The 24,122-nt window shown below is 34.2% G+C and overlaps 1 protein-coding gene across 2 annotated transcripts in view; it reads right to left on the reverse strand.

Moving 5' to 3' along the window:
• Nucleotides 1-24,122, reverse strand: part of AP3B1 (adaptor related protein complex 3 subunit beta 1) — a 155,869-nt gene that overhangs the window by 71,482 nt on the left and 60,265 nt on the right. For both annotated transcript variants that reach the window (XM_059836743.1, XM_059836742.1), the window contains exons 10-15: nt 21,460-21,514; nt 21,309-21,380; nt 18,822-18,884; nt 17,793-17,925; nt 12,154-12,263; nt 3,353-3,529 (exon numbers count right to left, since the gene is read on the reverse strand). In XM_059836743.1, the coding sequence (XP_059692726.1) occupies nt 3,353-3,529; nt 12,154-12,263; nt 17,793-17,925; nt 18,822-18,884; nt 21,309-21,380; nt 21,460-21,514 (610 nt within the window). The remainder of the gene's footprint in view (nt 1-3,352; nt 3,530-12,153; nt 12,264-17,792; nt 17,926-18,821; nt 18,885-21,308; nt 21,381-21,459; nt 21,515-24,122) is intronic.

A 24,122-nucleotide genomic window follows, 5' to 3' on the forward strand; every position in this document is an offset into this window, starting at 1 on the left:
GATCCTCTCCTTTCTCCTCTTCCCTGTTCTGTTCTCTAAAATATCATTTTCATATTATTCAATACAGATAAATACACAACACATTTATATGCAAGAGTGTTCTGTGTCTGCAAGAAGTCTCTTCACAATTATCATATACATTATAGTTTTCATGGAAACAGAGAAGAAATGTAATTTTAAAATTTTTTATTGTGGTAAAGCAATCAAACAAGCAGAAGACCTTTTCTACATGGAGGTAGCTTATAGAAACAATTATTTATAATTAAAAACAAAAAATAAACTAACAAATGTACGTAAGTTTTTCCAACAAAGGAGTTCTCAAAAGAAGCTGAAAATCATTTCAGCAAGCACACTGATTTGGTGAAACATGACAGACTCTGCATACCATGACTGCTTCATAGAATAGTGACAAAGTATTCTGATCTGTGATTTAATACACTTATTATCACATGTCAATAATTCCTGATATCTCGACATGCACACTATATAGACTGAATATAATTTCTTTTATGCTGAACCCATTATTATTTTTTGTACACTTCATTTAGAAGGGTTAGGTTTAGATATTTCTAGAATTCAATCATCCTCCAGCAACATTTCTGGAATTTTCTAGTGACAATAATTCTATTTAAGGATTTAATGCCTATCCTATATTTGCAGCAATTAATTTTTTGGTTGATCCCCACTTTTTACAATATAGGTAAAAATTTTACAATACAGGTTTTACCAACAGATGAGGCTCTACAATGACAGAGAAACAGTTATCTATCCACTACTAGATATCATTAACTTTCAGTAACTTGAGTCTTTAGACACACAAGATAAGGCTATTGTGCTAAACCACGATTGACATATCTATTTACACCCTACAACTACTTGGGACTTTTTCTGGAGGGAGTCCTCCTACATTAGACAACAGAAACCTATCAAAATCTCTTTATTCTTTCTGCTACATTCAAGAAGCATCTTAGGCAACTATATGACATATTTCTCTTATATGAGCTATCTAGCACACTCAAGGTTTTATGACCCTAAGTGTTGAAAAAACAAACCAAGTATATAAAAAAATACAGACAACCAGAGGGAAGCCTGTTTTTATTACATACCTATCCAGATATAACTGAACCTGAAACTTCCTTAAATTATTGGGAAGCCTTTGAAAGTCCATGAGGTGATCTCAGGATTTAAAGTATACTTTAAATTTTTTAAAGAAATCTTGTTAAAAATAATTTCTGTGAATGTGTTTGCTGTTTCACCATACACTTCAGGAAAATACAAGCAAATAAAATTATTTACTTAGACAAAATGAGTAAAACAAGCTAGTCTCACTTACTCCAGAACTTTGTGATTTTTTTCAAAGAAGACTTAACAGAAGTTAAGTCAAGATGTGTTCAATCTGCCTTTCCCTCACCTGGTGAAAGAGCTCTTTTCATCCACTTGGTCAACATTGAGTGTCTCTGCCATTCCACCACTGCTTTTCAATAAAGTGAAATTTTATATCTGAGGTTTTCACAACTCCATTAACTTTGGATGAAACTGATGAATTATTAATAAAATTACTATGTCATAGGATATGATATGGAGACAGAAAACACAGGACTTAGGAGAGGTGGACAGACTGACAACTAGGCAACCAAGTCTACAAGATTTGACATCAAATTTTAAAAATGAACCAGAAGAATGGCTGGACTTTTTAGGAAGTGAAGTAACTCCAGGAAGTAATTTTAATACTGAGTGAGTAGAGAAGATTACTCCTGGAAATAATCACGTAGATGTAGGAAGAGTTTTGTCAGTCTCTAATGGGAAACCCATGGTATTCTAGTTTGAAAGGAACTTTGAATCAAGCCAAGTCACCAAACATACACTGTCAGAAATTTTATGTGGATACCTTGACCACTTGAGGTAATGACTTATTTTTCCACAACCTAAAACTACAAGAGGAAAACACCCTTTGATTAAATTCATCACTTGGTAGGCATCTCAGAGACAGTTTCTTCTGCCTTATCATCATTACTGTGTTTGCACAAAGGGTTTTGCAGCACTTACAATGATGATTTAAAATGTATTAAGATGTGAAATAGGAAAAAATACATCACAGAAATCATAATCTTCTTGTATGCAACAGATTTTTGACCAAATATGGTGTGGAACAATTTATATGCAAAATTACAAAAACTATATGGAAAATTAGTAAATATAATGGGCTAAAAGCACACAGTTTAGATAGTCAACCAAACACTTTCTTATCTCAATCAGCATTTTCTTTAAGATGAGCACTGCCAGAGAGAAGTCACCTTTTATTACTGCCCCATTTTAGATTGTGTAAGCAAAGTATTCACTCTTATCTGAATGCATGGAAAGACAGCTCATCTACCACATGCCCTACAAAATGAAGCCTAAGACAGAGCACGTCTGTAGTCGCATATAACTATCAAGGAACAAGACAACATCACAGTTGCAGAGATCCTGTGCTATGCAAACTGTTTTAAAACAAAGAGGTCTAGCAGCCCAGGAAAGTATATATATCAGACAATGTATTTCTTCTACATTTGGAAAAAAAATCTTTCATTTTACAGTCTTTTACAGCAATAATTGGATTTCCAGTGAAAAATTAGCACCAAAATGCTACATTCCATAGTCAGTGATGGGATTCACAGTGTTGTCACTTGGAAGAGTGAGGCACCTGGCACCTCTTATAGCCACTGTTTTCAGCTGCTTGGAGATCTAAGTTCATGTCTTTGTGTTGACATTTTTAGATTATTGTTACTACTAGAGATATTAAAACTCACCCCAAGGTAAAAGGAAATAGGAAAAACTAAATGAAACAAACCAACCAACAAAATAAATACTAAAAAAAGAGAAAACAGTAACTATCTTTAAAACAAGCACTGTTGGAAATACAAAACAAGGCCTATTACTGGCATTTCCTTTTACATATCCTGAGCAAAAAAGTAAGGAGCTTCTTCTTCAAAATGACAACATTTTCTTGAAAGTTCAGGTTTTGGTTTGGGATAACATCAAATCACATCAGCAAAATCTCCTACCTGGTATTGCTAACACAATTTACAGATCTGCTCTATTTATGTGAAGTAAAAATTTCACAATTTCCAGAAGACAGATACAAAAAAGAGTTTATCTCATCACTACATTCACATTTATGATCCAGCACACACTTAGACTGATGGTTAGATTTAGTCTATTATGTTTCTTGAAAACATATGTTCCGCTTTTCTTCATAGAATAATATGGACTAAGTTTGGTTAATTATATAGTAGAAATCATTACTGATCTATACAGACTGTTCAAAACCTGCCATGACTCTAAATACATAAAATACCAAGTTTAGGTTTACCTGCTTTGAATTTGTTAAGTAGAGTTTTGCACCCAAATTTAAGATCTGCAACTTTACAAGGTCGTCTTCATTCGTGAAGCTCTTGGCTGTCTTCCTCAGAACATCAGGTGCAATCTTTGGAACCCGTTCACAGTACTCGCCGATGAGCCAGAGGATGCTGGCTCTGGCTACTGGAACCTGAGAAAACATTGAGCACTCTAAGTTAACAGAGTCACAAAGACTACTTGCATACTTGCATGTGTCTTTTGTTCAATAACAAGCTAAACAAAATGCTATTTAAAGACAATTGACATACAAGTTATGCAGTGTGACATTAAATACAGCCACTGTGGAAGACTGAATATTCACAGAAATGTAAGATACTGATTCTGACCCAAAACCCAGACCTTACAGGTTGATGATACAGAGGCACATAGAAGTGACATGTTGATGTTCACAGTACAAGCTGATGAAATCCTGGAACACAGACTAAGCCTTCAAGATGCGGTTGTGAATTCCTGCCACCAGGTTATGGTAAACACCATGAGTAAACAACATAGAGCTGGGTGGGTTTTTTTACTATATTCATACAGAAATGGTTTCCAATAATACAGCTTTCTCAAATCCTGCTTATCTAGTTTAGAAGCATATGTATTTATTTCTAGCTTTCCTTAATTTTTATTCAGAATTTTATGGCAATAAGATTTGTATTTTTGCGAACATCCAAGACCAGTTGAACTCAGAATATGGGCGAGACAGAAGTTCAAAACTGCAATTCACAATTTCTGAATGGGATCTACCATCTTAACTGAAACACTTTGACCAAAAAGTTCACACAGATCTTACCATTTCGGAGATGCTTAACAGTATCACTGAAATAACTGGCAGTAGCAGCTTTTAGATGAACTCCCACTGCATGATGCCGAGTTCAGAAGCACAGCAATGCCAAAAACAGAGGGAAGGCGAAATGGAAAAGCAGAGAAGGAAACAGCAGCTCATGCTCCAAGTAGTTTACATAGAAGCAGTCAAGATTTAAATGAAATAATATACACATACTCTTTTAAAAAAGGTGAGCTAGCCTACAGTTATGGTTAAGTTAAAAATTGCATCTATGATACATATATCCCTTGAAAACATTTTTCTCCTTCCTTGAGCAGAAAGAACAAAGAATGCAATGAGAAAGCTCAGAAGCATGTCTTGTATAGTGTCTACAGACTGTGGTGGTCTAACATTCTCTACAGACTCTTGTTCAACAAATGTTGAAATGTCAAGGGAAAAGCATTACTGTTCTAGTCTATCAAAAACTGACTGTAATTCAGAAAAAAGAAAAGTTTCCACAGCAATTTCACGAAATTTTATTGCTTTTCCTAAAAGGATCAGAAAAACTCATACTAACATTTTTCATTAGTCCTTATACTAATACATAGTGGCCTTTATTAATAAGGTTGCACTAATGGCAGGGTGAGTTTTGCCTTGGATAAGATTAACAGGATATATGTGCTTTAGAAATACAGCATTGTGGTTCTCAAAGTATTAATTCTTAGTAACTTTTATATATGCTTTAATTGCTTTTCCAACATATCTGTTATTAATTTATGAATATCTATTTCTCAGAATTACAACGGGAACCTACTATTAGGTATCTTACTCAGCAATCTCATAACATTTGAAAGTACTACTTATGAAAGTATATTCTACAAGGGTTAAATGGCCTACTAAGCCTACTAAAGAAATACTAATCATGCTCACAAGAATTTTTAATGATTAAATGTGCTCTGAAAAGTTTGGAAACAACTCTGAATAAAGTCAGCTTGACAATATTTGCCTCTGTACTTGACATGGCTAAAAATATATATGCCAACAAAAATATAAACAGGTATGTCATGGGTAAAACAGAGGACTGTCTCCACTGAAAGAAAAAGCACATAATAGATACACAGAATAGAGTCCAACAACAACAAAAAAAAGTCCTGTAAGAGATAAAGGCCAATTCTGATTACAAGGAAGAAATTTAAGATAGAAGTAACATAATATGCTGAGAGTGGTATAACACATTGATTTAACATATATAGATATATATAAATACAGATCAAGATACAGATGAATTCTTTAATGTGAGTTGACAAAAAATTAAATAGCCTTGGAATTTACAGAATGAGAGAGACGAACAAGCTACTGAACAACCACTATGTATAAAAACTTTAAATGCAGTCAGTATGTTCGTCTGCAAAATGGTAAGACTGATGCCATTACTGTGCAGTGATTTCAAAAGGGAAAGAGGTTATTTCTAATGTTCCAAAGGTTACACTGCATTAGGACCTCACACCCAATCTATTATTTTAAATTGGGCTAAAGAATAGTAATTGAGTGGTACATTAGATTTTCCAGTATTGGAGCAGATCAAGTTGCCTACTGTACAGATAGATACCTCTAAATAAGAATATATAGGCAACTTCAGATTTCAGTTATGCTAGATTTATTTTTCTAAAATATTTCATTACAGACTTGCTAAAATACTAAAATTCTACAAGAGACCACCTTGTACCATAGTCTGGGCGGCAGCCTATCAGAATGTCAGCCTATTCTTTTTCATATTGCTGTCTTTTTATAAAGCAAACACATCTCACAAAGCAGACCAATTTCAGTAATAGCATTAATAATGACACGCAAGTATCATTCTTGTATTTTCCTAGTCAAGCCCAGGACTACACTTTAAAACTAAAATGAAATGTATTTAAATATATTTAAATAGTGTGCATGTAAGCACACTGTTTTACTCTTCCAAGTCTTTTTCCCAGTTTGTAAAATAAATTTATTCGAGTAATAAACTAGTTTTACAATGCTAAATAATTAGACTAAACAAAACCTCATTTGAAAAATAGTGACAATGGAAGACAGAAATTTCTTGGGAGAATTTGCCTTTTAACCAGCTGGTTAGATTGCTATGTAAATACTGCATATATATTAAACACAATTTTGTGCCACAAGAATCAATACCAATTAGAGACTTTTTGAATCAAACCCCGAGCAGAAACCATTTTAATGAAAAGTGTATGTCGAACTGATGAACCCAATGTTTCTGTGTCACTGGATTCATTTGAGGTCAAAATCACACAATATTTTCAGACTTCTTTTTCCCTGTTTAAGCCTTCCAGTTCTCAACCATGTAATATCAAGTGCGTGATCCTACAGCTGTTGTTTCCAGGGTACTCAAAACAGCAAACAAGAAATGAAGCCCCTTCTAGACCTTCACTGCCTTTTCCAGTATAGCTTAAGTAGGGACCTTGAATTGACAAAAATGCAGGAAATAATACTTTCATTATTCAGCCCTGCTCTGCATTATCCTCAAAGGCAAACAGGATTGTAAATTACTTTGCCTGATGTTTTATTCCATATGGCCCAAGCAAGTGGTTAAGTGCACTTCTTAAGCCTTTAGTACCAGGAGGCAGTTTCTATTGCCATTTCAACCCATTACCTGTCTCAAGGAAAATAAATAAATGGTCACAAAAGGAAAACAAAAGAACAGCCAGACACTCCCCTCAAACCAAGACTCTGGTTACTTACAGCAATTAGAGAAAGATACCATAAAGACTTTACAGATTGCTCTAAGCAGCACAATTGAAAAACTATTGGAAAGCTGCTTAGCTCTCAATATATTCACACAAAACACAAGGGAAAAGTAAAACTTAAAATCACCAATTTTGGTTATTCACATCTGTCACAAAATGAGAGATACTCAAATTGCAACTGAGGTGCAATTTTCTGCATCCAGGAGAAAATTCACATGCTAGCAATTTTTTTAAAATTTTACTTGGAATCAGAAATGGAAAGAGGGATAAAGTTGATTTGAAATGTCAGACTGACAGCAAGAAGAAAAGGTACACAGGAAAGAATAGGAGCAGAATAGAAGTATTCTTTTTTTGTTTTCAAATGGTAGACCTTCCAGGACTCCTCTATTCTTTGAACCTCTACATATAAAATTCCTTTAAAAAAGAATTTTTACTGATGACTGCACCTCTTATACAGTGGACAATTTTTTTTAAAATTGTGTTTTATTCAAGCAGAATATTTACTTCAAGTTCAGTGTCCCTGGACACAATGTCCCAGTGGCCACATATTCCTGTCAAATTCTAAAAAACTACATAGATATCAGAGTCAGTAAAAAAACTGTCAAATTATGAGGATTGTTTGTTAAATCATTACTAATACAAAAGTTTAAAAATTACTTATTAAAGTAAGAAGGTAAAAGAATGTGGCTAAAATCTGAAGCTCTCAGAACTGAAATGCATACAAAAAGATATGGATGTCATGGTTTGTGATACCCTTCCTACCCTGCAAGAAAGGAGAACTACAGTAAAGAAAGCAAGCTGCCTGTTATGTGAAGCCATATCAGAAACAGAACTATAAGCAGTATTTATATAAGACAGGAAAGTCAAGTTTGTTATCTGTGTGAATGAAACAGTGTTAAAAACTATGAGTCCACTCTTCTTGTAATAATAATCACAATCCAACACAGTAAATAACAACACTAAGTTGCATCCATAAGTAACATGATTTTCATCACATATTAAGCTCTTAAAAATTACACATCACTATCTTATATTTGCTCTATATTTGGAACGCCTTATCCTATCAAGAAGTATTCCTCCTCATCTCTAGATCAGAAAACCCTTCAGACTTGTTTAATATTCTTGCTCATATTCTAGAAGGAACTAAGAATAAGTCTATAATGAAAAACAAGAATGTAAGAATTCACCAACTATCAAAAAACCTGCCTTAGTAGTACTGTAAGAGAAAAGTCACACTGGAAGTCAAGATTCCCATCACCCAGATAGTACTTACTGAATACAATGTACCATAATAAACAATTTTTCTAAAAGATGGAAGGCAGAAACAAATTTGGAGACTACTGGCCTTGGAACATTAAGAAGAGGACACAAAAACAAATTCTACACATTCTGATGAATTCCCAAGGTATTTCTAAGGAAAAATACATCTTGGAATCATGAACATTTTCAGAGAGTTGTAGAGTTGTTAAGTCAGTGTTCTGCAGAAGTCAAAAGACAGGCAACACCAGGAAAGTGAGAAAAAAAGCACAAAACAAGCAGTATCACTACATCATTGCATAAGATTTCTCCAGCACATCTGACTACTGGGTACGCTTCTAGTCACCCTACTTTAAAACCCTCACATCAGGAAAAGGCAAAGAGAGGAGGGAATAGTTGATCAGAGACATGGAATACGAGGAGAAGTTGGAATTTTTAGATTAGTAAGCATGATGATGCGGACAGTAAGCAGAAGCTTCCAGTAATTGATGAGAAGAGATAGTGGAGGTGTAGAATGAACTTCTCTTAGCTTCAAAACCCTTTCCCTAAAGCATCAAATTTTGTTGCCGCTGGAGATGAAACTCATAAAAACAGGTTTTGAACTGACCTTTCTTTAAGTGGCTCCTTCCCCTAAGTATATTTTTTAAACTTCTGTTGCTAAAAAAGCTGTACACACAAAATTACTAAGCCCACCTCAGAGTGGACTTAATGAGCACTACTAACACAAATGAGCACTACTCCAATCTCTTGCTCACATTTTTGCAAGTCAATAAATTGCAAAGCATGACAACATTTTTAACACTTTGACAGCTAAATGGAAATGTTTTTATGTTTTTTAAAAATTGAAGTTTAAAGAGATCCAATTATTCTCTTGTTTAATGTCTTCAGGACACCCTCAGACATACTTCTCCATTATAGCTTTTGAAGAGTGTGAGGAAAGGAGGCTGGAACACAGCTAGATCAAGCTGTATTATGCACAAGTCTAAGAACTCAGCAAGTATCACACACAAAATAGATCTCATAGATCTTTGCCTGGGCACACCTGGGATAAAAGTTTAAGGCACAAATGAAAACACAGAAAAGTAAAGGAACAAAAATAACCACTATTTTCAGATATGTAAGAAATAATCAATCAAAGGACAAACTGAAACAGACCTAAACTTTATGATAATTTAGAGACAGCGATCTGCAAGAGTTCAGTATTTTTAAATGAACTTACTAATATTTCTAATAGTTGGTCTTCCTACTTTTCACATATGGTCTTAATATTTAGCTTCTTATTTAGTTTTTATTTATTTTACAAGGCAAAATTGTTATCTTCTAAATATTCTATATCCCACCCCTTTCTAAATGGCGTCTGTGGATGAAGAAGATGAGAACATGAACAAGTAAATTTCAGTAAAGTAAATGACCTGAAAAAAACATTGCTGTGAAACATTTTCAGGCACCTCAACATTACCAATCACAATCTCAGGCTAGTACAAGTGAAATTTATAACAATATCAATGAGATAAAAATCAGGCACAAACTAAAAAGTCTATTCCACTGAGTTTATAACAACTTTGCTTATTTTAGTAGCTGTTTATCATTGACTTAAACTAAATCATGACATAACAATCAAAAAGCTTCTTTTTTCTGTACAGGCTTTTTGATTTAATAGTATTTAATTCTTAACAATTTCCTCTTCATGCTTTCATCTGTGTAACACCTAGTACTAAATTAATTTCAACTCTAAAAAGCAACAAAGAATTTCCTTGTTCACATTCCCTCATCCTTCAGTTTCAAGTTCATTCAAGCCCACATTTGGCTGCTTTTTCTACATCCAAATGCAAGAGTCCTCTAAAAACAGGGGTATACTCCTGTATAGAGCTCTAGGGTAGGTCCTCTATGTTTCAATCCTAATACTTTACAACAACAGAAGAGAGGCCAAGAAAAAAAAACCAAAACCAACCAAAATGCCAAAAAGCCCTGTGAAAAGTAAGTATGTACACATGTGTGCATGTACATAAGTATGTATATCGTCTGTCAGTGTAATAATGGTCAGGAATCCTTGATAAAATCCAGACAAAAACCAAGGCAATTGTGTTATGTCAACTCACAACCACTTTTGCCATAGTAAGATCAGTGTTTAAAGTACAAGCGCAGATGTCAGGAATTCCAGTACTACTATATGAAGTACTGACATCTCAACATCCCCAGTATCTAAACACTCATTCTGAAATGTATACACTTATACTTTACAGAAGTAAGGAGTTAAGGGTTTGGAACAGATGTTCTTTACATTTTCCTCCCAACCCAATCATTCTGAGAAGGAATACACTCATTTTCAGACATAGTAAGGGCAGTCATAAAAATGATACAGCATTCAAATTCTAAATATGAACTTCTTCAAAATGCATTCTTTAATTCAAAGTCTTGAGCATACCAAGACGGCTATGTATGTTGAAGTTATCATTTAAAATGTCATAGAAAGGTGTAAAAAAATCACCTTGGAGGTTCATGAGTACATGACTGTAATTCTTGACCTCCACTTCTTTGTTCTTGAATAAAATCCAGGATTCAGAATCAGATTTTGATTTTTACTTTAGTCCAATGACTGCTCTATCCCACAGATTGTTCTCCTACCACTTAACATTTCCTGATATACTATATAACCTCATACAGTAAAACATGAGAATGTTAGTTTAAGTACAGCACGTCTTCTCCCCATCCCCATTATTAGACTTCAAAAAGGATTTTCTTTTCCACAAAACTTTGAGGATTTACTTGAAAGTATTAATTGTATAAAATAGCTACAAAACTCTTCTAAGTTTTAAACAGTATATTTAGAGAAGTAACTATTTTCTCTTGTAGAGTATGTGGAAATAAGATGCCAAACTCATTTGGTAAAGTGGCAGAACATTGTTCTTGAGATTGCAATATCCCATCAAAATATTGCACAAATTTTCTGAAAATACAGGCGATTAGTATACATGAGGTATTACTTTGATATGTAATTAGAAATAGTATCTTATTTTGATATGAGCAATTCAGTAGAATTTATTTTCTTTATATCAGTTACAAAAGGATCATCAGCTCTTAGCAGCCAAAGATTTATTTAATTTGTCAGTAAGCACGAACCAAGAATACCATCTTCTTTTTCTTTTAATACTCCAAATTTTGCTGAATTTAACTTCAGAGAAAAGAAGGTTCACTGATTTAGAAACTGCTCCATTATCAAAACATATGTAACTTTGTGAAAATCAACAGTTAAATATGTAATTTTATGAAATTAAACAGTTCTTAACAGAAAAATAATTGTTGACAGATCAAAATCTGACACCTTTGGTTTAGGATATAACAGATAGGTACTAGATGCCATACCTACCACAAAATGTTTTAGCAATTACTAGGCCTGTGAGGAGAATTTGGGAACTAAGTATTTGAATACCTAAAGGTCAATTAAGTCTAAAGACGGATAATGGGGAATAATTAAAATTTTAATGTTAAATACCACAGAATCTTAAATACCCAGAAGATGAAGATGCAACTTCAAGACACTGCAACACACTCAAAGCAGCATGTCTGATACCATGGAAAGGTCACATAATTTGGGGAAAAAGGTTTGAAATAAAAGTTTCAAACTCCACTCCAGATCACAAAGACAACTGGCGAATAATCCTTAAGTTAACTCATGATTTTCATTTCAATTTACACACTCACATTCTAAACTTACTATTCATCCTGGAGTAACAGTAACAGCAATACTCAGCATTTCCAGGGATCTCTTTAAAAATAGCTTCCCAGACCTAAGGCACAAATTGGAGCCATCTGATAGCTTCTACTTCCTTTCCATTAAGATCATGAAAAAAATATTGTATGTAAAAAAAAAATAAAATTTGCATTTCTCTAATATACTTACTTCCATTTACAGCACAAATTCGAAGGAGACAAAAATTTTATTATCAGTTTACAAGGCAAAAGTTGACAAATAAGAGTGTGTGAACAAATACTCACTGTAATGTTATCCAAGAGTTTCGCCATATGCTTAATAATTTCACCATGGTGTGCCGGCTGAGTTTGCAGCAGTTTCTTAATGACAACAACACTTTCAGCAACTACAATTTCTGTTTTAGACAAAACAGATTATTAATTTTAAAAGCATTTATGCGAAAGAAGAAGCCATAAATAATTGATTGTAAAAGATGTAAAAGCTTTCCAAATATGCTTTGCAGAACCGAATTATATTAATTTGGTAAGAAAGAGGTAAACCATTCTACTAAGTAATGTAAGTTCAGCTTCCTGAATCACGTTACAATCAGCAAAAAGAGGACACAAACATTCTAAATGTAAAATTACCAACCTAGTATATACAGTATGAAACTGCTTTTTATTGAAGCTGCAATTCAGATTTTTCCTATAAAATTGAGAAACAGTGTAAAAAAACCACTGATTTTCATTAAAATTATGCATATTCAAAAGTAATTTGCAGTCTGCAATGAGAATAAAAATGCTTGCATTAAAAGTAACAGCTCATTCATACGCTAGAGAAATATCTAAACATCTCCTTAGCATTTTTTCTAAATGCAAAGAATGTTTCTGCATATAAACAGTTTCTCTCAGGTCTGTAACCTAATCTCTAGTACATTCAAATGAAGCTTCTAAATAGCAAGTGGTTGTAAGATTCATGCCAAAGTCATGCACTGGAGTGCTTAACTACAGCAACAAGTAACATTCACAGCCCGATCAACTTGTATGAAATGTACAATTTTTGAAGCTAAAAAGACCCCACATGAGCACAGGCGAGCTTCCATGCAAGAGTAAACTCATGTAAGGAAAGATGAAGAAGTCTAACTACTATTTGTTAAACAGAGGTATTCCTGCATTTCTGAGTTAATCTGACACATGGATCATACATTCAGCAATCAAGCATGCTCAAGGTTCAATAGAACAGTGTGGGGCAGAGATATCTAAATTTTGAGGGGTTGTGGGGTTTTCTTGTTGTTTCAGGTTTTTTTGAGAAAGCAAACTTCTTTATGGAGAAAGGCTTTCCAAGAGCTCTGAGCTGCAATGCTCAGATTTTAGCTTGCAGCTTTTTATGTCATCTTTTATTTGACATGACATCTGTCATTTTTCTAGACTAACTTCTTGAAGCAAGGTTAACATCTCAAGGTCTTGCACAATCCTACAGATCAATTTAATTTACACTGTATTTTGCCAGACATTAAAATAGGAAAACAATTCTTGAAACTTGAAAATTACAATCTGGAATATTTAGAGTGGGGAACATTGGGATGGCAACTTTCATCATTCAGTATTTTGTGAAACACTGAACAGTTAAGAAAAATAAAACTGAACCCAAAAAAATGAGTGCACATGAAGTCATTATTATAAACACTTGTTGACAATGTAAAACTGACTATGGCAATATCGACTGCAGCAGATGAGATGTCACCATAGGAATTACTTTCATGCTATCTGTGGGAGCAAATTTAAAGAAACCAGAATTGTAAACAATTTGTTAATCACAATTGTAAACAACTGTAGACTAATATGGTTATTTTACAAAAGTCTAGATACTGGGTAAAAAAGTACAAACAAAATCAAAATGCATTTGTATCAGAATAAAGACTGACATAGTCATACTCTGTGAGGCTTACTTTGTGCACACAAAGGATACCAAAAATGAGCAGAAATAAAAGAGAAACACTTATGTTCAAAACTGTAATAAACTCCAGCAAATTATTAGAAGGGGAGATAAAACTAGCATTCTGAATGTGCAGTAAGAAAATTTTAAAATGTAACTCCTACTAGAATTATCAAAGAGGAAGTCCATGCAAGGCAGTGATAAATGAACACAAGAATTTTGAAACAGTCTAAATCATATCTAAAGGATTATAAAAAATAAACTAAATTCTTAAAATAAAGACTGAAAATCACAGAAAATCTGATCAGAAACACCTTTATCAATAAAGACTCCATAGGGTACCAGCAGTTTCAATTTTCAAGTCATAGTAAAAAGACCCTGAAGCCTGACACCTTCTCAAAAACTTAAAATATACTCAGTCATATACTGTTCCAGTTTGTCGAATAATGATGTATGCAAAAAAATTAACAACATAGCAGACAGTAAGCTGTAGAACTAAATTAAAGACTTCTTCCATAATTGAGAATTTGGCTGCATTATAACAGAACCTTAGAAAATCATCTCAGCATGGAGTATATTACCAGAGAACATTCAAAAAGTAAATTCTGAAATACAGCATTTGAAATCATTAATGTTACATCAAATTTTCTTCCACTTACATTAACCCACCCTTGCAGCAACTAAAAAACACAAGTGAAGACTAATTTATCCACAGTCTATAATTTGTATGAACACTTTTTCTAAAAGCAGCAAAACTGCATCAGCTGGTTTTGAACAGGATGCCATTTTGGTGGGTGCTCCTTTCCCAAAAACATTCAAAGTCAGGTTAGATGGAATTTCAAGCCACTTGGTCTGTGGTCTGTGCAACGTGTCACTGCCCATGGCAGGGCAGTTGGACTACATGAAATTTAAAGCTCCCTTCTAAATCAAACCATTCTGTTATTAGGGTTAATAACAATGCTATTAGGGTTAAAAACAAACTAAAAGGTAACCACTACAACTAATTACCCAGAGAGACCTAACTTTCCGCTTCTCAGAACTAGCCAAATTTAAGCTTTTACCTTGTTAACTTTTCCATCCTTATAACATCAATAAAAAAATCTCAGAAGCCCTTTTAATACATATAAACTGGATGCAACAAGTTGCTTTTCTTTTATGCCATTCTAACAGTAATTTGAAGAGATACGTACTAGTTACCAGACACATCAACAGTTCCTGTAATTTTATGACTTGTGATTTCATACAGCTTTTCAGGGCAAAAAATATTTTAGCTATATATTCTACAACCATGCTTACATTCAACCTGCAACTTTCAACAGAAAATGGAAGTCACCCATCTATGAAAAACTGGCAGGATATCTAGTATATGCAATACAGCCAGACAAGAGACTTCTGTAATCCCTATATAATTCCTGTAATGTGTCTCTAACATCTAAAATGACTTTTATGTTACAGTGGGCCCAACAGTCAGTTGAAACTATCAATACAATTGCTTAAAGGAATCAGTCAAATGCCAAATGTCACACTAGAGAAAGAAAGCAACTTTTCTTTCTGTCCTTCCTTCAGCAGATGAGGAAGGAAAGTAATTCTCAGCCCTCAACACAGCTTCACAAAAACAGTTTCTTCAGGAGTGAGTCAAGTTTAGCTTGTGATAATCATTCACCAAGGCATCTCATCACTGAAATTTCCAGATTCTGTTGCACTACGGTAGTTCAAATGTTGTACTTTTTTCTCCCCACCTACCACAGCTTTCCTGAGTAGGGAAAATCTGACTTTGAGTCATTCTAAGCAAGAAAAGAAAATTTCAAGAGCAGTTCTTGATATCCTTGTTTCTGGAACAATGTCCTGCCTCTTATCACCCAAGCTGCAGAATGATTAACTGTAAAGCCCTTGTAACAGATACAGCCAAGATATCCTGAGTGTTGGGTTGTATCTACAGTTACAAGCACATGGAATGAGAAGGCACTTTTCCCACAAGCTTGTACTTCAGGATTCTGCTATGGTTTGGTAAAACTAGTATGAGCACCTCTCTGCTGCACTCAAATGACTTCTTCACAATAAGAAAATAGCACAGAGACAGCATAGCTGACGCTGCTGTCACAAGCTAGACCCACCAGCTTGTGCTTCATGCTACACAAAGCAGCAGGACTACTTCCAGGCTCAAATGACCATGAAAGAAGCAGCGGAGTAAACAGATTGCTTGCATACTTTAACAGTAAAAGTTGGGAGAAAGCAAGATTAACAGAGACTCTTAAAGCTCTTCTCATCCACTATGCTAAATCTCTTTTTTATTCCCTTACCATGCCAAAACTCTTACGTTCAGTAAGCTGCGACTATCAGTAATTTCCTGCCACCTGGGGAAAGGTACCATGTAAATTACGCCACTCAATTCATTCCTTAAAGAAAGAATAAAGACACTGCAGCTATGGTAAAGCAATTTGCCAGCTGCCAGATTTAAAAGATCCTCAATATATTCCTTGCAGTCTTTCAGAACAGTAAGCACAAGAAGATAATTTTATTTGCTAGACAACTACTTAGAAACAGACATGAAAACGAATCTTGTTGAGACAGATTTTTGTATACACGTACATGCATATATATGCGTATATAAATATATATATATATATAGATATACATATTGAATGACTCTGAAGAAAATATTAAACTGACAATCTATGATAAAAGGAAAAAAACTTTTTCCTCTTATCTTGGTTCCTTCAAAACAAAAACACAGCAAGAAAACAGATTCTTAAGTAACAAAATCTGTATTCTGAAGTGACAGTTTTATTATTTCATTTAAAACAGAAGAAATATGGATATTTGTACATACTGAAGGAAGCCTACTCAGAGGAAGATGGCTAGAAGAATCAGGCAAAATCAAGAACAACCTTTGAAGCTTGTATTTTTACTATGATTGTTGCTGAATATAATACAAGAAGGTGCACTGTGTAGACATGGCTTTGTAACACGATATGGGAAGATATTTTAAATGCAGCTGATAATCAGAAAGCCTTAAACAGAAACAAGATCTACAGCACTAAGAAATAAAAGTCACACATATTAAAAACACAAAGCTATACACTTAAGAATTTCTGATACAAGATGAGGTGGTTGAGAATGACAACTCCGTTCATTAAAAAAACAAGAGAAAACTCTATGTGTATTAGTGGGTCACTGGCCAAATATGTGCTGCCAAAATGATGTTCCCAACAAAGGCCTCCTTGGGATTACCATGAAAAATATGTCCAGGAGATATGCAGAGGCATTAATGCTGCTTTTCAAAGCCAAGAGCAGTATCAGCCAAGTTCTTTGAACTATCTGAACTACTCCAGGACACTCCACAATTATGCTTTTGCTCCTTCCTAACATTATTTATTAACACATACTACTGACTTCTTATGAAATAAAACTGCTGTAATAATTGGTAACTAGTAAGAAAATACAATATTATTAGGTATTGACTTACCGTGCTGCTATACCCTCTTCGACTTTATCTGCTCCTTATTGCGTTCCCTAATGATTTGAAACTATTTTCGTGATCGAAAAATAACAGAAGGCTAGAGTACAAAAACAAGCCAAATTTGGGGCCATTTATCCTAAAACTATTTAACATGTGTTTTCATTTAGGCATTGATGCACTACAAAAAAAAATTCCAAGCTTTCAGCACCCTCTACAGGCTAACTGCTTTGATGCAACTTAGCTTGTAACTAACTATTGATACCTATGATAATCAAAACAGTACACTTTAATAATCACAGCATTTTAAGAAAAAGTAGGTAAACACGTAATTGAGGGCCACGATGAATTAATTTCTCTATCAGAAGACAAAATAACTACTCAGTGAATACCAGAACCTTTGGAAGTGCAGGATTTTTATCCAGTTGTTAGCCAAATTCTTATAGAAGTCAACTCTCACTTCTTGACACGATCTGAAGCTTTGTGTGGTTCTCTCTAAGAAAACATTTCATGCTATCAGCTATCCAGAAAACGAAGAGAACTTTAGCTTACCATCCCTGTTGGAGAGCAAACAGACGAGGCCGTTAAGGCATGTGTCAGTCACTTCGGTGATGTTAGTGGCGCATCTGCCTATAGCCTGAATTGTAGCCGCAGCAAACTGCTTGTCTTGGCTTTTCACGTAAGTCTGAAGAAACAGGATTGTTGTTAGTCAATATAAACCTCTTGTCAAACAAAGACTTACCATTTATTTTCATGAGACAAACATGCTGTATAATAAATTAAACTTAGAAAGGTACGATGCACATTAGAAACTCTAATTTTTCACCTCCTTGTCACTTGTGGAAGACATTTTCTTGCAAGCTTTGGTCACCCATGGCCATGCAAACCTCTGATTTCAAGAAAGCTTGGGGCAGGGGCCAGTTACCCAAAACCAGCCATTCACTTGTGTGCAGGGTTGGAGGAGTTCATGAGGTCTCTCTTCAGAGAGGTTTCAGTTCATTTAACTAGGAGCATCTGTGAAACTATGAATAACCTACCTGCCTGAAAACCAGTACCTTTCACAGAAATCTGGCCAGAGAACTGAAGCAATGCAAATAGATGCCACAAGCAAAGAAGAAAGAAAGGACAGACACTGTTTCACAATAAAGGCAGAAGATCTTACTGATACATAAAGATATTGGAGACAATAAACACAATTTCATCAAATGACTTATGGAAATGAGGTTTGGCAACAAATACTAATGACCAAATACTGCTAAAATTAAGACGCTGTCATACAGTGACTTGTAGTGTCAGTCAAGTTGCTGGAATTTGTGTTAAAGAATATGGAATGATTGAGTTTTTCTCATCACTTTTTTTTTTTTTTTTGGTAGCTGGAAGGAGAGAGAGAAACAAAATATTTAGGTTCCTTTCCATACACAAATAGCTCCTTTTTCCATTATGGTATGAGATGCTTTAATTTCCATATTTGGAACATTTCATCCTCAAAAATACTTAAACTTGAAAAATTTAAGCCTAGGAGAAACATCTGACAATGGAAAAAGAGATCATAAATAAAAGAGAATACACTTTTGCACAAACCTGAAATTCTCGAAGCAGAGTTGATATGTTTGCTTCATTTGCTAAATTTGTCATGATTTCAAGCTACAAGAAAAAAAACCCAGACATACTGTCAAAAGTTAAATAAAATATTATAAACAGTACCACATGTACACTATACTTTTATTGTAGATAAAATATAAATAAAAAATACCACTCAGAATTCAATAGAGTATAGCAGATATCAGTACAAACTGGTACTACCATTGCGCTCAGGAGGCATATTTTCCTTGCAAGTACTTACAAAGTTTACAAAGCAGGACTGAGGTTCAGTGACGCATTTTTCATGAGCCTGAGCTTTAGTGTTTCATTGCATATCAAATGGGCTTGAACTACTTCTGTCAGCTTTTCCATACAATAGGCCTTAGCATATAAGAACCACACAACAGTGTAAGAAGAAATAAGGGAAGTCACAACTGCATCAGGGAGAAATAAATTTGCCATTATATTCAGATAAACTGTAATAAAAGACCTTTAAACTCAGGAATGAAACACTTCCATCTATGAGATTCCTCAGATCTTATACAACACCAACAACATCCGACCCTGGAAGCCCTCCTCTTTGTTCCTGGTGAACAAAAGGAAGATATACAGCACTTGGCATATATTGTTAAGATGCTACACTTCCAGGCTGTTTCAACTCTGAATGAAGTAAACCGAAAACACAACCCTGTCCCTCCAAATGGAAGTCATGCCTCAGAAATATGTTGGTATTTTTTGACTTGGAGGCAATTAGAAAAGGATATTCAAGTTATATAGTCCACCTGTACTTCAAAACAATTTCTTAACACACATCACAAAAGGCTCTTAAAGATATGTATCTTGAATAGCATAGAAAGCAAGAGGATAAATAAAAAAGAGAAACATGCAAGAGAAAAGGAGATTATTTTATAGGGTGTCTATCAATGGAACATTACAAATATCTTCACTGGCCTTTTTCACATATGAACTGTGAAAGTAAGGAGAAGACAGGCAACAACGATGCTACAGTTTTCAGGGATATGAAGACAAAGGCTGACTAAGAAAATCTGTGTAAGAGTTCCAAATAGTAGAAGAATGATTAATAAAACAGAAAAAGAAAATCAGCATATGTCAGTAAAGTAATGCTCATAATAGGGAAAAAAACCTTAACTGTTCAGAAAACTACAGACTCTGAGATGATGACAATTAATTATAACTGAGAATTTATGATCAAAATAGGTTACTGTGAAAGCTCAATTCTAAGCTCAATGCTAACCAGCGATCAAAAAAGCAAACTTGACATTGGAAAATTTAAAAAAAAACAGAAATCAAAACAGTACAGGAGATAAATTCAAGGGCGCTCCTACATATTAATTACGGCCATGAGTCTTACCATTCTGTTTTGAAATATGTAGGCTTGAACTACAGAGGTAGAAGAGGGAGAAAATGAGAAGATTTTTTTATGTATGTAAAAGTTTAGGGTCTTCTAAATTTTTCAGCCATCATGAAACAAAGGAAACAATGAAAGGACAAGCCACAATTTCTACTTCTTCACCTCTTCTCCAATATATTATCAATTAGTATGGGAATTTAAATTCATCATCTTTCTATTATTTTTGGACTGACTATTCTTGGATAATAGTAAGGCATTCTTCACAATATTCCTAAAATGTAGAGACTATCTTTTTGCTTCCAACTGCCTCAAATTTACTTAAGTCTTATTGTTGGTATAAAACACAAAAATATATTTATTTTGTATGTAAACATGATAGTTTTGGCATAGCTATCTTGTTCTACACCACTCTTGCACATATAATATAAGTGCAATATGCATGTAAAACAAAGATAAGGAAAAAAACAATTTCTTTCAGAAAACTACCTTCCGCTCCTAAACATAAGTGCCTATGACAATCTAAAGCAAAACAAGAGAAAAGGCACATAACAGTAGACACTTTTTTAGCCATTGTTTTGTCAAGGATTTCACATTTGTTAAAGCATTACTACAGAGAAAACAACAAGACAACAGCTGGAAACATGCATTGAGATGTGGCCTTGAGGAAAGCCTAGAGTACTTCTCCTGTCAAATGCTGACTTCAAAGAAAATTTGGGACTCAAACACTGCCCTATTTTGTACAGAGGAAGAGATTTAAACTCTTTTCAAGCTAACAGTATTAAAGACTCTTTTTCTCCCATGAAATAGTCAAATTCTCAATGTTAGAACACCCGACTGAAAAAAAATTATCATGCTCTCTATCACTGAAAGGTCCTAAAAGCTCTAGTGGAAAATACAGCCACTCTTCCACCTGCAACACAGCAACAGGAACTTTCACACAGCCTGACAAGCCTGAAGGCCCCTTGTGGACATAACTAAAGACCTCCATACTTCTTAGTGAGATAAAGAAACAGCACAGAATGACCTGTGTCATTACAGTGAAAAACATTCTACCTTTCTGTTGCGAACTGATAGTTCCAGCAGTATATAGAAAAATTTGCCTTTAATAAACTCACCTTGAGTGTTTTGATCATAGTTGGATCAGTCGATCTAACATAGAAACTCTTCAGATAAGGTTCAAACATGCCCTGAAAATCAGAATATATTTAAGTAACTCTCCTGTGTTTCATATACAATGTGATTTAAAAAACTCTAAATAGTGTATACCTTTCTCTGAATTGACATAGTGGCAATATTTTGCAGGACAATATACTGCACCTCTCTAGAATATGAAAGGAAAAATAAGAGTCATTCCACAAAATTACTGATACATAGAATAATTCAACACAGCAAAGAAAGTTCAATTCTATTTGAAAGTTATCCATTTGTTTTCGCACAAACATAGCAGGCAAAGCTTATTGCCAACTGCCAGCTTCATCATTTGAGTCACAGAAGAGAGACGCATGATGAAACCAGGCTCTCATTTTTTAAAACTCCAATACGCAAAAATACTCACTGACACCAGTGCAATGGTACCTTTAGTAGGCCATGGGTATTTATTCAAACCAGAATTACATTTATCATTTTTATTTAATGGAAATAGCTTACAAAAGCCTTACATTTCATCCACCTTCTTGAAATAAATATTTCAGGATGACACAGCTAAGAATAAAAACACACAAGCTTTATCTGCAGAGTTGAAATAACTGCATTAATTACAAGAACAGTTAATCCCTGCACAATTAGCAAGAAATGCTATGATATTTTTCTCTTCAGAATTTTTCTAAAAATTCTCAAAATGCGCCAGGATCTCCTGTGACTCAAAGGTGTACACTGACAAACATATACATCTATAAAAAACTAACACTTTTACATAATATACTTTGTAATAGATAGACAATAATATAATATAAAAACATTAAACATGTTTGGAGAGGGCATTCCCATCATTAATGTATGAGTTTAAAAGCCTCAACATGAGTGAGCAAAAAGAAATCTGGATACTAGTAAGTGCAGATTTTGTGTCACCAATTGCTTAAAAACTAAGTAATAACTTACACATAATTTTTCTGAACCATCAGTGCTCAAATCTTTGCATGCTACAAATCTCATCCTAATGAGAAATCATAATACCTATTATCTCCTCTTACTCAAAACTGTCTAATAGCCCTAAGGTAATTACAGCTGTTGCTTACAAAGAAAAGTGATAATAGAGAAGTACTTAAGATCTTTTAAACTAATTTTCTGCAATTCTTACATAGGTGCATGGCAATAGTCAGCTACACATGATGAAACAAGACTGGAAATTGCTATGAGATGCTCTTTCAGGCACTCTCACCCTAACTAGATTATAGCTTAGTTGACATTATTTGAAGGCCACAGGCAAATAACTTCAAGGGCAAACAGCAAAAGCTTATTTTGAAGTGGTTTGAAAAGCAAAAGTATGTCACCCAGAATGGTAACAGAAAACAGAAAAGACATTCAACACCGAGAAATCAGAAGACTAGGGTTATTTTAGGTAGTGGTTGAGATACGGGAAATAAGTGACTTTTCTTTTAATGAAACCTGAGTATAAACAAGCAATAAACCACACACAAATTATCCTTTCAACCTGTGATTACAAGTTTATACATTATCTGCCAATTGCTTTAGGCACTTTACTCATCTTTGCATAAAGAGAATGGGAAGCATACTGTACTATAAAGCCAAACACAAAATAAAATAGGGATTCATTCTTATCTGAAATAAAAGACTGAAAACTCTATCTAGTCCCATTTTACTCCTTTACCAACTTTTAAACAATAGAGATATTGAGCTGTGGAACTTTTACAGAGAAACAGCTCTTTGATGGCAGGGCTGACAAAGTTAAGGTATGTCTAGGATGAGTAATCTTGCCAGAAAAACAAAAGTGACGTTTTTAAAAAACCTTTGGGTCTGTTTGACAAAACTGATTTAAAAAGTAAAGTTACTGATTTAAAAAGTAAAGTAAACAGCGAAGTTCCAGCCAAAAAAAACCATTTTTAGTTAAAACAGTTAATGCTGTCTCATGTAAGCCCTTCAAGACTTTTTATCGAAATATATAGAAGTTCAAAATCTAAAAACTGAATAGGAAAGAAAAACACTTCTGTGCAGAAAATATTGGCACACTACACAAAAACTATGAAATACAAATGAAAAAATAGCACCAATACTCTTATGAAATGTAGCTGACAAGACCTTTCATAGAAAAACAGACAAAATATTATTGAAATTGCTTAACTCAAAACAGAATGTTCTGAATTAAATATAAACTTGTTCTTTAAAAACCGTCCAAGGATTAAGGAGACACAGAAGATACGGCAGTATCAAGCGGCAATATCAATTGTAACACATATGTTGTCTCCTTCCCCTGAGATACCTAAAAGCTGACTGGATACAGTCCTGAGTACTATGCTTCAGGAGACCCTGAGCAGGAAGCTGGACTAGACAATATCCAGTGATCCTTCTAAACTCACCTATTTTGAGATTTGTGTTACAGTGCAGGAAAATAAAATATACATCAGAAGACACTTCTTTAGTGCTTAGCAAGATAGTAAAGAACTCAACAGAACTAAATTTCTAATAATTTAAAAAAACAGCAGATATCAAACCAACCAGTTAGTACTGACTCCATTTAAAAACTAACTAGGCAGCCATGTTCTTGTCACAAGAAAAATCATGTGAATGAAACACAATAACCAATGATCCCTGGACAGGATATCAAAAATGAGGGAGTAACTTTTAGTAATCCTCATTTGCTGAGTGAAAGTGAGTATTCCAAACAATTTCAAAATCAAAATAATTTTGTAATAGTTACATTCTTATAACTATGGCTAAACAAATTTGCGCAGAAAAGTACACACAGTGATGTA

This window comes from Haemorhous mexicanus, chromosome Z (genome assembly GCF_027477595.1).
Source record: "Haemorhous mexicanus isolate bHaeMex1 chromosome Z, bHaeMex1.pri, whole genome shotgun sequence".
Lineage (NCBI taxonomy): Eukaryota > Metazoa > Chordata > Aves > Passeriformes > Fringillidae > Haemorhous > Haemorhous mexicanus.